Source organism: Borostomias antarcticus, assembly GCF_949987555.1.
Source record: "Borostomias antarcticus genome assembly, chromosome: 4".
NCBI classification, from domain to species: domain Eukaryota; kingdom Metazoa; phylum Chordata; class Actinopteri; order Stomiiformes; family Stomiidae; genus Borostomias; species Borostomias antarcticus.
Genome location: NC_140237.1, coordinates 17,346,880 through 17,362,784, shown reverse-complemented (window position 1 = coordinate 17,362,784; position 15,905 = coordinate 17,346,880). Strand labels below are relative to the sequence as shown.

The following is a 15,905-nucleotide window of genomic DNA, read 5'->3' as shown; positions in this document are numbered from 1 at the left end:
CGTCTGTACACCACAGCAGCAGCACACTGGTCTATTCAACCCTTCAGCTCACCTGTACAGCTGCCCAGTCACATTAGAGCCACGCAGGTCTGGAGCTGCCCAGGTGTTTGATGGGTAATAAAGCATATTTGTGCAGTATGAGTGGAATTCATGGAGCCTAAGGTGGCGCTGAGGGGTCCACGCTGTAAAAACATTGATATTTTTCTTACTTCAGGTACAGCTTCATGTTAGCTCCATCGGCTGCCTGTATCCTGGCCTCAGTGAGTTGCCATGTACAGTTATCTACTGTACTTATCTTATGAAGAATGAGGGGGTTCTGTCTTAATAATAATAGATTGTACAGTATAGTGTCTTTGCAGATGCTGGATGTGGGAAAGCGTTTCCCCCGGCTGACGATGCATGTCCCTCTGCTCTCCGGAGCAGATAATCCTGCCTGATGTAAACTGCGCCAACCTGCTGACAGCCAAGGTGGCACACAATACAACACTGATGAGAGCCATTCAGAATTAATGACCTGTTTGAACAAGAGACTTGATTTATGCCTGTGATCCCTGCCGAGGACAGCAGAGTCGGGGAAGTGCCACACTTCAGTGTAATGTTTTTCATCGAGCCGAGGAAGTCCTTCCTATGGCTCCCCAGAGCAGCGGCAGAACTCAACATGCATGTGTGTGATCTGTCATGGAGGTTAGCACAAGGAGCACATGCTACTCAACGGTGTCTCTGCAGGGGACATCCTTCCCCAACCACCACTCATGTGTTCAGTCCTTAGTTCCCCCCCTTGGTGGATGTGCCAGGGGGAGCGTTAAGGCTTCCCCAGGCTGGGGCACAGCTGATGAGCTCAAGGCTGTGGTGCCCTGTGTCCAGACGCCAGCCATCATTGTTTACAGACCATGATTGGTTGATTGATTGATTGATTTTTATTTTGGGTAAAACTGAAAACATACATCAACGATGCAAGTATTGCCCAGAGAATAGCACATTCAAGTATTAAAAACACTTATTTCCAATGTGGTCCTTGGTCGCATATAACAATACATCGAATTCATTCAGGACAATACAGAACAATACATATAAAAACACATTAATGTACAAAATAAATCAAAAATGTACTATAAAAACAAAAATAAACCACATCATCAATGTAACAACATTTTAGACAGCCACTGACCTCCATAGGTGCTGCTTTACTGGCTTCTTAAAAATATTTATACTCTTGCATTGCTATTCACTCGGGGGATTTTGCAGGACCTGACACTTGCTCAAGTGTTATGGTTATGCTGATCACCTACCGTTTCACGGAATGTTCATATTCAAAACAATAATACCACAGTACTTGTCGTTCCCCTGGTGACCGAGAGTTCCATTAGGCACTTTCAGACCCAGAAAGCCCCCTGTACTGTTCCCCTGGGGGAAATCCCCTAGAACTCCCCATGCAGATGGCGTTCAGACAGAGGGGCGTTACAGACTCGCCTGCTATGCTATGGCCTGATATATCAAGGCATGTATGGTATTCATTCAGTTTAGGTTCAGTTCATTATTTAGAATGAGGTGTCACTGGAGGGCTCAGAAATAAAAATGCATGACCCTCCCTCTGACAGAAATATATTTTTCTTTGACCCTCCCCGAGTGATTGAAAAAAAGACTACATTTTAATATGGTGTGATACTAGAAATAAGAAGAAAACAACTTAAAATTTAGTCATGCATGCAGTTTGTGGCCGTGTGAGGCAGTGCTCAGCAACTCCAACACTCATTTGATTCCTCTCACTTTATAGTATCTTCCATTTTCGGGTCCGCACCAGGCCCAAGTTGGTCCTTATTATACATGGCAATGTCACTCAGTAGTGAATGAAAGAAGTGAAAGCACGCAGCTTTAAAAGCGTCCAGCAACAGTGAATTGCACTGCACAGCTGACCCCCGATTTAAATAATGTATTTGGAAATCAGGCTGCCTATTTGACCAAATCTGGTGTCAGAGCAGCTTGGATGGATGAAAACCTCATCAGTGTTTTTTTTGCACTAATTTGCATGTAAATACTGTTTTTAGCTACAGATCAGATGATACCTGAATAAACGATTTTATTTTGATCAATTCCAATTTGTATGATCCTCCCATGGCCTCAGAATAAATAAATAAACAGTAACCCTCCCTTGGTCTAAATGGCAAATTAAAAAACCCAAATATGTATGACCCTCTTCTGTTTTCCTCCAGTGAACCACTGCCATGAATTTCAAAAGGTCCCTTAGTTTGAGAAATCCTCACCATGCTCTGCAGTGTTTTGGTTGTCACGGACTTACAGTACAGTAAGTATCTGTGGGAAAAAACCTTACCCTACTCAGCCAATCAGAAATGTTCAGCGTTTCCAGTAGGTTCCCTACTCAGCCAATCAGAAATGTCCAGCATTGCTGCCCCACCCACAAAGTACAGTCCCCTGGCAAGAGCACTACCTGGCAAGCAGGGGCTTTTGGGGGGTATAAAGTCCCCTGCGAACCCTCCCGTAGACCCCGGACACTGTGGTGTGAACACGGCGAGTTACCCCCAAAGGTCCCTAGTTCAGGGGGGAAAGTACAGCGGAGAGAAAGGACTTATTGGTTCCCATTGAGAGGGTCTATAGGCAGAGTCCCACTGGGCGTCCCTCCCCCTTCTAGGTCTCTAGAGCCCCCTCCTACACACACACACACACACACACACACACACACACACACACACACACACACACACACACAAACAACCTCCTGCTGAGACACAGGGTCGATGCACACACACATACACACACACACACACTCCCATGTCGAGGAAGACAGCCAGGGTATTCCAACACCTATTATAGGAGATGCAGTTGTAGTATAATGGGATAGTTCACATGTATTGACTCCAGTATTTCCTTCTCCTCTCCTGCTGTGCAATGCCTGATAGTCTTGTTGTTCAGAGCGTTGGGTATTCTCTCTCAACATGTTCAAAGGCAGGTAGAGTTCAGCATGCTGCCGCTCTGGGATTCAGATGAGACACAGGCTGGATATGTAGATTTCTAGTGATAGTCCTGCCAAAACAGAGGTTCATTCCATATACTTTGAGATTGTCTCTCAATGAAAAGTGCTTTCTAAATATAATTAATAATAATAATAATAATTATTATTATTATTATTATTATTATTATTATTATTATTATTATTGTTGTTGTTATTATTATACTGTAATAAATATTGCCAGTGTTGTGTTGCCAGACATTTGTGGTCCTTTTGTGGACAATAAGTGTACCATGTCTGTGAAATGTGTGAACATGTTGCAGCTCAGTGGTCTCCTTGCTGGGTGGAATAGGCCTAGGGGCTCAACTCCACGTTTCACAAGCTTCCAGAATGTTCATGAAACAAAAGAGCTTTTGGGAGGAAAGTCAAAGCGGCCTGAGCCGGTACACGGCGCCTCAGCTACCTTGTCTTCAAACCAGCAACCCACGACCCGGCTGGTGCTTCAACAGCTCACTCCTGAGAACAGCGTCTCAGTAGGCCTAATTAATGAGCAGCACAGGCGAAGAAAATGAAGGAGCCCCCCAGACATATCTTTTGGAACCGGGATGTCCTCCCATTCTTCTCTTCAGAGCTTTGTGCTGGATGTGTTGGCGGTGTCAGGTACACACTGCCTCAGTGAGAACTATACTTTAGGTGAACCCAAAATGTCGACTCATTGTTAGTCTGTTGGTCGGCTGTTATGCTGTCATTAATGAGCCATATGGCACGTTTTGTTCCATTAGGACTCATTATTTTTGATGGAAGAGGATAATTAGATAATTGTACTGGATTATCTCGAGAGTGCTTCAAGCATACTGCTTCTGTTCGTTTTCAGTCCTTTGTTTCTGTTTGTCTCCCTTTGTACCTGGGCTGCGCCCCGGGCTGATGTAACAGTTGGTTGGGGGGCACATTATAAATAAAAATTAACATAACATAACTGCTTCAAGCATAAATAATCACAGACAGGTAGACAGACAGGCAGACAGACAGGCAGGACATCACAACAGGCAGCAGCACCTGACGCGTTGTCGACCGTCTTGACTAGCTAACTCAACTCTTTCTCTAAGTGTTGCCTTCGTCCTGTTTCACGCCACCTCAGCTTTCGTACCTGCGATCACTGGTTGGCTGCTCCCTGCCTGTGTGTGTGTACCGCTGAAGCAGATGAAATGTCATCCTTCATCAGCGTAGCGTGCGGCTGGCGGGCCGGAGACATGGGGCTGATTTATGAGGCAGCGCCATGTTCCGGGGTGAGATCAGGGTGACCTCCGGGGAGGAGAGACCACTCTTCTGTTTCCTCTCTGTCACACAGGCAGACAATACCATTAGACCCCAGGTAAACAGTATTAAAGCCTGTTCGCTGTATGCATTTAAAGTTTGGCTGTAGTCAGACCCGTCGCCAGGGCTCAGTCTTAAGGCGGGCATATGAACTGCATGGGGGGGCACAATTATTATTTTTGATAATCCAATACGCTATTGTATCTGTGCAGTATTCGTGCAGCACTGACACGCATACTAATTGAGCTTTACTGAGGTCTCATACTAAACAAATTGGTCTCAGATAGATAGATTTAATGTACCAATGTAGGATAGGCCTAGTATGACTCAACGGATATAGGTTTTGGCAATAAACCTTGTAATTCGTTGTCACACTGCCCAATCAGTGGCGAGACTGGCGACGCAAATTAATCTGATTCGGCCGAGAGATTCTCTCGGCACCAATCAGATTCGATCCAGACTATTTTGCAAGAGCACCGTCGCTGCGTCCGGGGCTGGCTCCGCCCAAGACGACTGTGATTGGTTTAAAGAAATACTGCGTCCCCCCCCCCACCCCCTATTGCAGAATGGTAATATGTCCAGCCAGACCTGTCTCCGCGCTGGCACAGCGTAAACCAAGTGTGGAGATTGATCTGGCTATGAGAGACTAGGATAGGCCTAATATTATTAGAATGCAGCAAGTTGCATTATAACGTGGGGAGGCAAAGTTGGTGCAATGCAGACATTCACTGATTAATCGGGGGCACTTACAAGGCCTGGTCAACCTAATTTAGGCCTAAAATTATTATTTGAATGCAAGTTACATTATAGCCCAACATGGAGAGGCAAAGTTGACGCATCAAATGTAGATATTCACTGACTGGACAATAATCGGTAGCAATCAGGTGCACTTCCAAGACCTTGTCAACAACTGACTTTAGAAAATGAATATTTGTCATAGCCTAGGCTACATGGCTACATGACTAAAATGGGGAGACTGACAGTGGCACGCTATCAGTACACTTGCAAATTATATACAGTATGACGATGTGATCATCACATTAAACCATCCCTCAACAGCAAGTACGACCAGCCAGTCATCCTCACCATTTAACATGTTATGACCAGCCAGTCATCCTCACCATTTAACATGTTATGACCAGCCAGTCATCCTCATCATTTAACATGTTATGACCAGCCAGTCATCCTCATCATTTAACATGTTATGCACCAAGCACATTAAATATAACCGTGCAAGCAGCCCACATCTCTGCAATTGAAAAAGCACCACGGAAGATGCTGACACAAATACAGAAGGCTACTAGCAACTAAGTGCAAAGCTGCCGTAGCCTACACTCTTTAAACACACACACACACACAATGAACCTACTGTACGCTCTCTCGTTCTCCCCCTGGCTCGGTAAAGTTGAAGGCGGTATTTCTCAGTGTTGAATCTTCTCATCAAAATGTCCTTACACTCATCCTTGAACTTGGTAGGTCTAAACTAAATAAGCTGAGCCTCGCGTTTGTGCAAAGGCCTAGGTCTACTACGCCAATGCTCGGAGAGAACATTTTTAAAGGAGTAGTAAAGGGAAATGCATGTTAAGCCCTGTTTTAAGGTTACTTATGATCATATACAATGGTTCAGATCAAAACGTTGACAAAACTAGCACTTCATTCAATCATTCAAAAACATGTTAAACTCTCGATTTCAAAGACAAGAAGCTCACCGAGGGGGTAATTGGTGTCCGTAGGTGTTCTGACATCAAATTCGTCGCAAAGTATGAATCCTGTAGGGTTTTATTGATCATTTTATGAAATCCATTGACTTGTATTGAAGCGACCGTTGTAGATGTGTAGATCAATCCGCAGAGGGGATTCAGGAAGTCCTTTTTCAGGCTCAAGAGATTGATTGTTGGTTGTTGCTAGAACCTCGTCAAACAAAATTAAAAACACACCATTGTGTCTCTGTTTTAATGTCTTCATTTATAAGAAATATAAAGTCAGTATTTTTTAATTATTTAGATGACCTTTTTTCCCATTTTCTGTGTGCCAGTTGGGGGGGGGCACTAGCACTTTTGTGGGCGGGCGCGGCCCCCTAAGGCCCGCCCATAGCGACGGGTCTGGCTGTAGTCTTAAGAGACACAGCTTAGTCTTTTCGGGGGGGTTTTCTACACCCTGGATTCGTTGGACGTGAGGAAACATTCTAGGTGGCTCGTCAAAATGTTAGCGAAAGGCTGCTGAATCAGGAAACAAAAAGCAGTCCACACTTGCTGCCCCCATGATGTTTTGTTCAATTGAATGTTAATGAGCTATACAATAAGTAATTATAATTGCTTATAAGTTGTTCATTATTATTCATAGTATAATCACGATTATATAATCACTGGTTTATAGCAAGATTAGAATAGCATTTCTTACACTAGCTAGACGTATCACTATCTGTTACCTTCATGTAGTAGCCTAATAGCAGAGAAGTCACTCATGTTTTTCTCACTGTATTTTTCTGTAGAAAGGTTCTGCTCTACTGAAATCCATTAAACCATCTGGATTGATAAACCAGGGGACTGCAAATGTCCTCTGTCATGCCCCAAACTTGATCCCCCTTTATGCCCTGGGTAATTTGATGAAATTACATTCAATATTTGCACAAATGTATTAGGTCTTTCCTCCTTATTACATTACATTACATTACAGTCATTTAGCAGACGCTTTTATCCAAAGCGACTAACGATAATTGCATTTAACATAAGAAAAGCCAATGTACTACTACTTGCCAGAACTAACAAGTGCATCTTCTTTCTAAAACAAGTGACTAAGAGCATAATCAAGTGCTGAAGGCAAAGTGCAAGAATAGCAATCTAAAATACAATAGGTGCTTAAGAGGGTGGATCGTTGTAGTACTTCTTGAAGAGATGAGTTTTGAGCCTGTGGCGAAAGATGGGCAGCGACTCTACTGTCCTGACGTCAGTGGGCAGTTCGTTCCACCACTGTGGGGCCAGGACAGAGAAGAGCCGTGACCGTGTCGATCGACCGCAGGGGCCTCAGAGTGACGGGGCAACCAGTCGCCCCGAGGTAGCAGAGCGTAGTGGTTGGGAGGGGGTGTAGGGTTTGACCATGGCCTAGAGGTAGGAGGGGGCTGTTCCTTTCATTGCCCTGTAGGCTAGTACCAGAAATTAAAACTGGATGTGAGCCGCTTAAAATAAAATTAAAAAGTGACTGCTCTAAGCTTTTTTTTTGTTTGTTTTTAATGCTGTAATAATAATAATAATTGCTGAAGCAGAGCCAAACAGTCTCAGTCTACAACGATGTGGTTTAATCACTTATCCATCTTGATTTATCATAGCAACATATCAATTTATTTTTTTATTTTTTTAAATCTTACGAAAATTGTACATGCTGCAGCTTTAAGTTACATAGAAATCTCCTCCTATAGGTGTGTGGTATAAAAAGACACTGTGTGAACTACATTATCAGAATTCTAGTGAATCACAGCAGCGCTGCTTCCACTCCTGCATTCTTGTTGAGTTTCCACTGCGTGTTTTCCGGCAGGTCACTCTGACCTTGTTTTCCCAGTCAGTGTGGCTGGCCCCCATGCTAATATATCCACACTGTTTTTCTTCCTCCTCTCATGCCCACAGAGGCCCCGGTGAAAGGAGAGGACTCTCAAGCAGATAGGTCTTTCGGCGACTCGTCGCTGTTCGCCCACTGGGGTCAGGACCTCGGTCCAGACAGCCGGCGGGTGGCGCTGAAGATGTTCCAGTACTACGGCTACAACGGCTACCTCAGTGACCGGCTCTCTCTGGACAGGCCTATCCCAGACCTCAGACCTGACGGGTGAGCTCTGGCTGTCATAAAACACACTACTGTTCCACACGTCAAACTGCGTTGCTCCAAAAAAGTATAGTACAGTAGGAAGTACAAGTGATTTGACTCAACTGACCAATTTTAAAAGCTATTCCACTCGATTTCTAACATCTCTCTGACTTGAGCCTCCCTGTGACTCTTTAGGATGCAGAGAGCACACAGAAGCTCCCATCTTTATTCAGTCGTTTCCCTCTGAGGTGTATTTAGAGTGTGTCCTTGTGTTGAGGATGGTACTCGAGCCCTGGCTGTTGTGATAGGCAGAGCTTGAGGAGAGTGGCCCCTCTAGAGAGATGCAGTTCCATCTACGGTACTACCTGTCTAGCTACTGTAGCAGGGGTATGAAAGATCGTATCCCTTGTCCTCATCACTCGTTGTGAAGCTCTCACAATACATAGATAGATTCAGAAAAAGGAATAATTGATGCTTTTAACTGCTAAGTATAAACTGAAACACTAGTGTCCCGGCCGAGAGCATGAGTCCATCAACCCGTTCCACATCAGAATCACTGCTAGCTCTGGTATTATATAGACCCAGCGGTTTCACTGATCCTCACACAGAATGCTCTTGTATTGCACATGGCACATGCCACACACACACACACACACACACACACACACACACACAGTCACTATGTCTTTCTGTCTCCCCTGCCGCAGCTGTCGGAACATCTCCTACCCCTCCAACCTGCCCCAAGTGAGCATCGTGTTTATCTTTGTGAACGAAGCCTTATCCGTCATCCTCCGCTCCATCCACTCGGCCATGAACAGGACGCCCCCCCACCTCCTGAAGGAGATCATCCTGGTGGACGACAACAGCAGCAGCGGTGAGAGAACGCACCATAACACTGTGAGGAGAGACACAGTTAGCCTGTAACACTGTGAGGAGAGAACAGAGGTAGCCTGTAACACTGTGAGGAGAAACACAGTTAGCTTGTAACACTGTGAGGAGAGACACAGTTAGCCTGTAACACTGTGAGGAGAGACACAGTTAGCCTGTAACACTGTGAGGAGAGACACAGTTAGCCTGTAACACTGTGAGGAGAGAACAGAGTTAGCCTGTAACACTGTGAGGAGAGACACAGTTAGCTTGTAACACTGTGAGGAGAGACACAGTTAGCCTGTAACACTGTGAGGAGAGACACAGTTAGCCTGTAACACTGTGAGGAGAGAACAGAGTTAGCCTGTAACACTGTGAGGAGAGAACAGGGTTAGCCTGTAACACTGTGAGGAGAGACACAGTTAGCCTGTAACACTGTGAGGAGAGAACAGAGTTAGCCTGTAACACTGTGAGGAGAGAACAGAGTTAGCCTGTAACACTGTGAGGAGAGACACAGTTAGCCTGTAACACTGTGAGGAGAGAACAGGGTTAGCCTGCTTCAAAGGGTTCGAGAAGAGCTTTCAATTTACTTTGGCCAACATTATGCTAAAAATCCTGAAGTAGTTTACTTCAGGTTTCATTTATATATTGGTAGCTAGTTGCCATGCAAATCGCTAGTTGTGCTTACATAGAGCATGCCTGTTGTGGTTTTCACATGCCATGATCTTTAGAAACGTCTTTCGAAACGAAATAGCTTCCTCACTTGCTCCAGCACTAATGCGCACAGCGCGCAATCGTTGCTCCAGCACGCTGTGCGCATGCGTGCTGGAGCAAGTGAGGAAGCTATTTCGTGTCTAAAGACGTTTCTAAAGATCATATTACAGAGGCATGTGAAATACCACAACAGGCCTATGCTCTCTATGTAAGCACAACTAGCGATTCATCAAGACAGATTGATGAAAACACCCGTTTCGCGGCAGAAAATAGATTTTTAGAAACTGCATTCTAAGTGCCCCGACCACCGCCATTACATGGATATACTGGCTCGCGCTGGATTTTAAATTACTTCTACATGCCTCCGAACTACACCAAAGTGATCTCGGTGAGTCAAACGTCTTATAATATGTCGTAAATAAGGTCCAGGTTGTCAAAAACGAGCATTGTCCTTTAATTGTAACATACTGGAATGATACAATGCTTAATGCTAATCTGTGAAGTGCCCCTTTAATAGCGGGATCTTAACATCTTGGTAATTACAGTACGCCTCTGTTGCTTGTCAACTTTCTTTCTTTAATCTGTCTCTTTAATGTTCTTAATTAGAGTCTTTTCTCGTTGGATGGGATAGATAGTGGAACGAATACTAATTAGTAGGGAATGCCAGGAAATGTGCTGTGGGGTGGAGGCCCATCCAGTAATGCGCTAGCCTATTTGGAGAGTGTCTTGTCGGTGCTTCTTTCTGGGGGAGTGGGGGCTGAATGAACCAGGCCCAGTATTAACAAAGCTGTGGAGTTTCAGCGAGGCTGTTTTTACCACAGCATAGCCGCAATATAGAGCGTACTGTCACCCAGTGCTGGTAGTGGCTGTAGCTCAGTTGGTAAAGCGGGTCGTTCAATGATCGAAAGGTCAGTGGTTCGAATCCCAGCTTTGACTGTCCACATGTCGAAGTGTCCTTGAGCAAGACACCTAGCCCCAAATTGCTCCCAATGAGCAGGTTAGCACCTTGCATGGCAGCTACCAACATTGGTGTGTGAATGTGTGAATGAGAGGCCATTGTAAAGCACTTTGAGTGCCGCTAAGGTGGAAAAGCGCTATATAAGTGCAGTCCATTTACCATTTAATTATGGCTACAGTCCATATATGGACGCTAGGGATATGTCCATACCTAAGCCACACAAACACAAATTGCAGTTTTAATATTATAATTACGGATACAAGCGGCCAAAATTAATTTTCTCCGGAGGGTGGCTGGGGTCTCCCTGAGAGATCGGGTGAGAAGTTCAGTCATCCGGGAGAGACTCGGAGTAGAGCTGCTGCTCCCTTGCGTCGAAAGGAGCCAGTTGAGGTGGTTCGGGCATCTAGTGAGGATGCCTCCTGGGCGCCTCCCTAGGGAGGTGTTCCAGGCATATCCAGCTGGGAGGAGGCCGCGGGGTAGACCCAGGACTAGGTGGCGGGATTACATCTCCGCACTGGCCTGTGAGCGGCTAAAGATTCCCCAGGCAGAGCTGGTTGATGCTGCTAGGGAAAGGGATGTCTGGGGCCCCCTGCTGGAACTGCTGCCTCCGCGACCCGACCCCGGATAAGTGGATGAAGATGGATGGATTGATGGAATATTATAATTAACAACATTGCCAAACAAGCCTCCTACGAAACCTGACCTACAAAAGTAGGTCTTGTTGACAGCTGCATCAAAATCAAGAAGCTGTCCAGTTAACAACCTGGCTCTTTCCTGCCTCCCTCCACCCGAGCTCAGTAACGTTACTCCCTCATCAGTGGTTAATCCACAATGTCAGAGGGAATTTTGATTTAGCAGCAAGATGGAAGATCTCAAACGATAGGGAATATGTTGGACCGCAAATGTGTTCAGTCTCCACCTCGCACTATTTTACTATTTAAAATGCTTCAGATCGTATTAAATGAGCTGCGCCCAGCGTGGTGATTCACTCAGTTACTCTCTCCCTCGCTCCCGAAACCCTCTCCCACTCCACGGCCACGTCTGCAGCACTCTAGGCACTCAAAACATGGATGAGTGTCGAAGACAGCAGAATCAATCTGAAGAACTGGGATGGCTGGTGAACACCTCTGCACACCTCTGCACACTGAACACTGAGGCAGTTAGTTAACTGTGCTGGTCAATCTCTGAGACAATCTCTGGGACAAACTGTTCAATATGTTTCTTTCCCCCTTGCTGCAGTGATGTATGGGGGCCATTTCAAATGTTATCAAGTTTCACGTGTTGCCAGAAGCATCTCATCTCTACTGAACAACGAGTAGACAGCTTGCAACACGAGACAGAGAGAGGGGGAGAGGCACAAAAAGAGTGACTGTTGTTTACAAAAGTTCATAATAATATAGGCAATAATAAATGATAAGCAATTTTATATTTATCTTTTTCCCCCCTTACTGTACCAAATATGATTTTTGGGGGTGACCCAATTTGCAAAAAAGAAACATCAAGATAATCTGATCTGTAGCTCTATTTGCGTGCGAATTACTGTAAAAAAGTATTTTTTGACTTGTGCTTTTATTACAAGGGGCCGTACCAAACCTCAGATCAGAACTACGCCCCTGCCACAGTCCCGGGTGTTAGGAGGGCTGACTGCAGACGAGGATCTCAGCTGTGATATGGAGGCAATCAGCCCTCAGCAGGTTGGTCTCAGTCAGGCAGAGAGGCCCGCTACTCTAGGCTGCTGGGTCCAGAGCTGTCAGGTGGGTGAGTGGACCGGGTCAGAACCCACCCAGATGCCCCTCTGGTGCTTTTCTTCCTCCCGGTTGTTCTCTATCCGTCATGCCGTGGACTTGTCCACCCTCGCCCCGGTCCCAGGATTCCCCCAGACCCCCTGTCCCCCCTCAGAGAGAGTTGGGCCAAGCAGGCCGTGCTCCTATCTGGTGACGCCGTCCCTTCCTGTCCTGGAAGAGGGCAACACTCAAAAGGCTGCCCCCGTCTCCCAACAGCCCAAGTGGATTATCAAGTCCCGCCAAGGCTCTGATCTGATCCCCTAATTGGGAGGCAGTGTGCAGTCTCTCTCTGTCCCTCAGCAACCCCCGTCACGCGCTGACATTCTGCTAATGACATTCTGCCAGGTTCACCTCTGATAGGTTTAACCTTATCCTTATTGCCATGATTGCTAATCTTATCTCTGCTAAGCATTGTCAGCCCGCTGACCCATAGCCCGGCACAGGTTGTGTCAGGGGGTCACCGTTTCCTGTCCCCCCTCCTGGCATAAAGGCCCTGGTGATGGGCATGTGTCGCTGGGCTCACCCCTGCCTGTCATCAGCATGCATGCGAGGGAGAGTGTGAGTGAACAGGGGAAGAAGGGACAGATTGACCCGGCTGATTCCCCTCCTAATTGGACGGTGTCCCCTGCCCTGAGGACGCTGTCTCCGGCTCTGACAGGGACGCAGCCTCCAGACATGCAGGCGGATGAGGGACGATGCTCAACGGCCAGCTCAGCAACATTTCACATTTTTAGCAGACACTTTTATCCAAAGTAGCTCACAATTATGAGCTAGTGTTGGGATTAAGTGCCTTCCTCAAGGGCACAACTGTCAATGATTGATGGGAAAGGTGTGTACAAAGCGCAGTGTGGTGTGTTAACACTAAGCTAAGCAACACTTCCGTGTTTTACCTTGATTGTAGACAGAGCAAGCGAGGGGGGTTAGGCGTCCTGTTGTTTCAATCAAACCTGTCACCTCGCGTCTGCGTCTGCTTCAGGAGGCCCATCTGTCAGGGGGGTGTGTGTGTGTGTTATCCCAGAGTAAGAGGACCCCCTGGGGACATCCTACCAGACGAGGAGGAGGATGTCTGAGAGGATGTCACGCCTTGTTATGCAGCGCTGCTCCTCGGTGGAGGAAAGGGTCGTATATCACGACGGCCGAGCGAGAACGAGGGATGATCTGTCTCCGTCCACCTACCCACTCTCCCTCTGTCACCCTCTCACTGCCTCAGGGGCCCTCATTTTCACCTCATCTTTCCTTGACTCACCCCTCATATATCAGTCTACTCCTCCCTCCCTCCCTCTCTCGTTCTCTCTCTATCCCTCCCTCTCCTCCCTCTGTCAGTCTCGGCAGAAGGAAAGGGGGTTTGTGTTTGTATTACATCCACAGCTCTGACAGAGTTGCCACCCAGGTTCAGGCTGTGTTTGTCTCTCTCTGCCCACCCTGGGCTGCAGCCTAGCGTACACACCGACGAGACTACACAACCAGGAACCAGTCCCTCATCCTCCCACGCAGTACAAGCTGCTCAGCTGGGCCAGATTTAGAAAGAACACAATTAGAATAATAGAAGAACACTCAATGGTGTGTCATCATTTATCCAAAAGAGGTCGCGAAGACTGTACTGCAACAACCCTGCCTCAGTCTGTGGTCTAAAAATCTGGATCAGAATCAGTTTATTGCCATGGTAGTTTACACATACGAGGAATTTGTTTAGGTCGATGGTGTGCAACACTGATTGAGACAGCGTTAGACAGGGTGCAAGGGACAGGGCAAAGACAGGACAGTGCAAACCGTACTGCAGGCATACTGTACCATACTGTAAGCACACTGCCTCAGCCAGCAGTCCACAAGGGTTTACTTTTGGTAGCAATATACAGCTTTACAATAGGTCTACCATTTTCTGGTTAATTAATGTACTTTTTCATAGTATCTTATGTACTTACTTCAATAAGCACTTTGAATCTTCACGCTATGAATAAACACTTTTTGTATTCAACGCCTGTGCACAATAATGTGGGATGCTGTTGTTTACTTGGCCGCCTGTTATTTCTAATCAAACCGCATTACTGAGCCTGTTAGTTCCCAGGCGTAACGTCGGTCATAAAAGATGGATGCTCCCGGTCGTCGGCCGTTGTGGAGGTAATGAACCTGTTTCTCAACATGCTGCTTTATGATTAATTATCCACCATTACACTTCCTCATTCTCACTCTCCATTCAAGTACGTCTGGATCCCTCAATTATTAATCATCTAAAACACATTACAAATAAGTTAATGTGCGAGATGTAAATGAATCAACAGGTTCTCATGTGGAGTCGGGGATGCTTGTTTCCTTAGGATGGGCAGAAGCAGGACGAGTAGAACAGAGAGGTTTCATTAGGCTTCCAGTGCAGGGGAAGCATCTGCTCAATTTGTAAAACATTTATCAGCTGAACATCTGTTCTCTGAAACGGAACAACGCAGGCGTCCTTGCATGTCTGTGGACGAGGGACAGGTTTCTCTCAAAGATAATCATAGTGTGTTGGGCCAAACGTTGCAACTACAAGGTTAAGGCATTGTGCTACAAGGCCGCAAATCAAGCTTCCTCAGAGATCTACCGTATCTAGACCTGATCTGCACCTGAAGCAAACAATACAAATACTGCAAACAATACAAATACTGCGGATATGAATACAACACAAGTCACCTGAGTCTAGTAGACGGGCTGTTCCTCAGTCAGATTGGGTGGCGTGTCCCTGTCCCTCACCCCAGGCCTGGTATGCTGCTGTTGTCTATGACAGAAACAGAGGATTAACGTGGAGACTGACTACTGGGGGGAACTGCAGCAGCGGCAGCATATGAACACAATGAGAAAACAAAATGGTTAATATTAGCGTGTGTGTGTGTGTGTGTGGGGGGGGGGGTGGTACTGTGTGTGAGTGTGTGTGTTTGTGGGAGGGGGGGGGGGGGGTTACTGCATGTGTGTGTGTGTGTGTGTGTGTGTGTGTGTGTGTGTGTGTGTGTGTGTGTGTGTGTGTGTGTGTAAGTGCAATGATACTCATTTTTTCAGAAGGAAATGTCCGTGTCTCCACCAGGAGCCGAGCAGATGGGCGCAGTAATAGGTTGCGTAGCTTATCTAGCTATGCTGTTTCAGCACTTACCGCGGAGGTAAGCCTGGAGACAGGAAGGCACAACTCTCCTGTCCTCAACTATTTGTTTCTATCGTGTTACATCTGTGTTGAGGAATATTAATGTTACAAATAGCTGCAGTGTTTGGAACGGTGCTGCAACATCGCACAAGGTGTGTCATTAGATTGTGCTGCCAGCTCGTCCCAGCCGGGTGGAGCTGTTCAGGATCCTCCTGCTTGTAGCCTGCTGTCCTCACCATCTGGCAAGCGCTGTGAGAGATGACTGATGGAATGTCACATCCAAACAGGCATGAGCCCGATGGGGGTGATCAAAGTCACTTACTGCTACCCTCTACCGCATACTGATGTCTGTTTAGGAGACGTGAACAAGGGCGCTTTGGGAGAGCCTGGTATAGCTCCAAA

At 46.4% G+C, this 15,905-nt stretch overlaps 1 protein-coding gene across 1 annotated transcript in view; it reads left to right on the top strand.

Annotated features, from left to right (window-relative positions):
- galnt18b (UDP-N-acetyl-alpha-D-galactosamine:polypeptide N-acetylgalactosaminyltransferase 18b) overlaps positions 1-15,905 on the top strand; it is a gene marked incomplete at its 3' end in the record, with an annotated part of 89,759 nt that overhangs the window by 33,099 nt on the left and 40,755 nt on the right. Inside the window, exons 2-3 of the mRNA XM_084436864.1 lie at positions 7,900-8,095; positions 8,782-8,948. Of these exons, the coding sequence (XP_084292990.1) occupies positions 7,900-8,095; positions 8,782-8,948 (363 nt within the window). The remainder of the gene's footprint in view (positions 1-7,899; positions 8,096-8,781; positions 8,949-15,905) is intronic.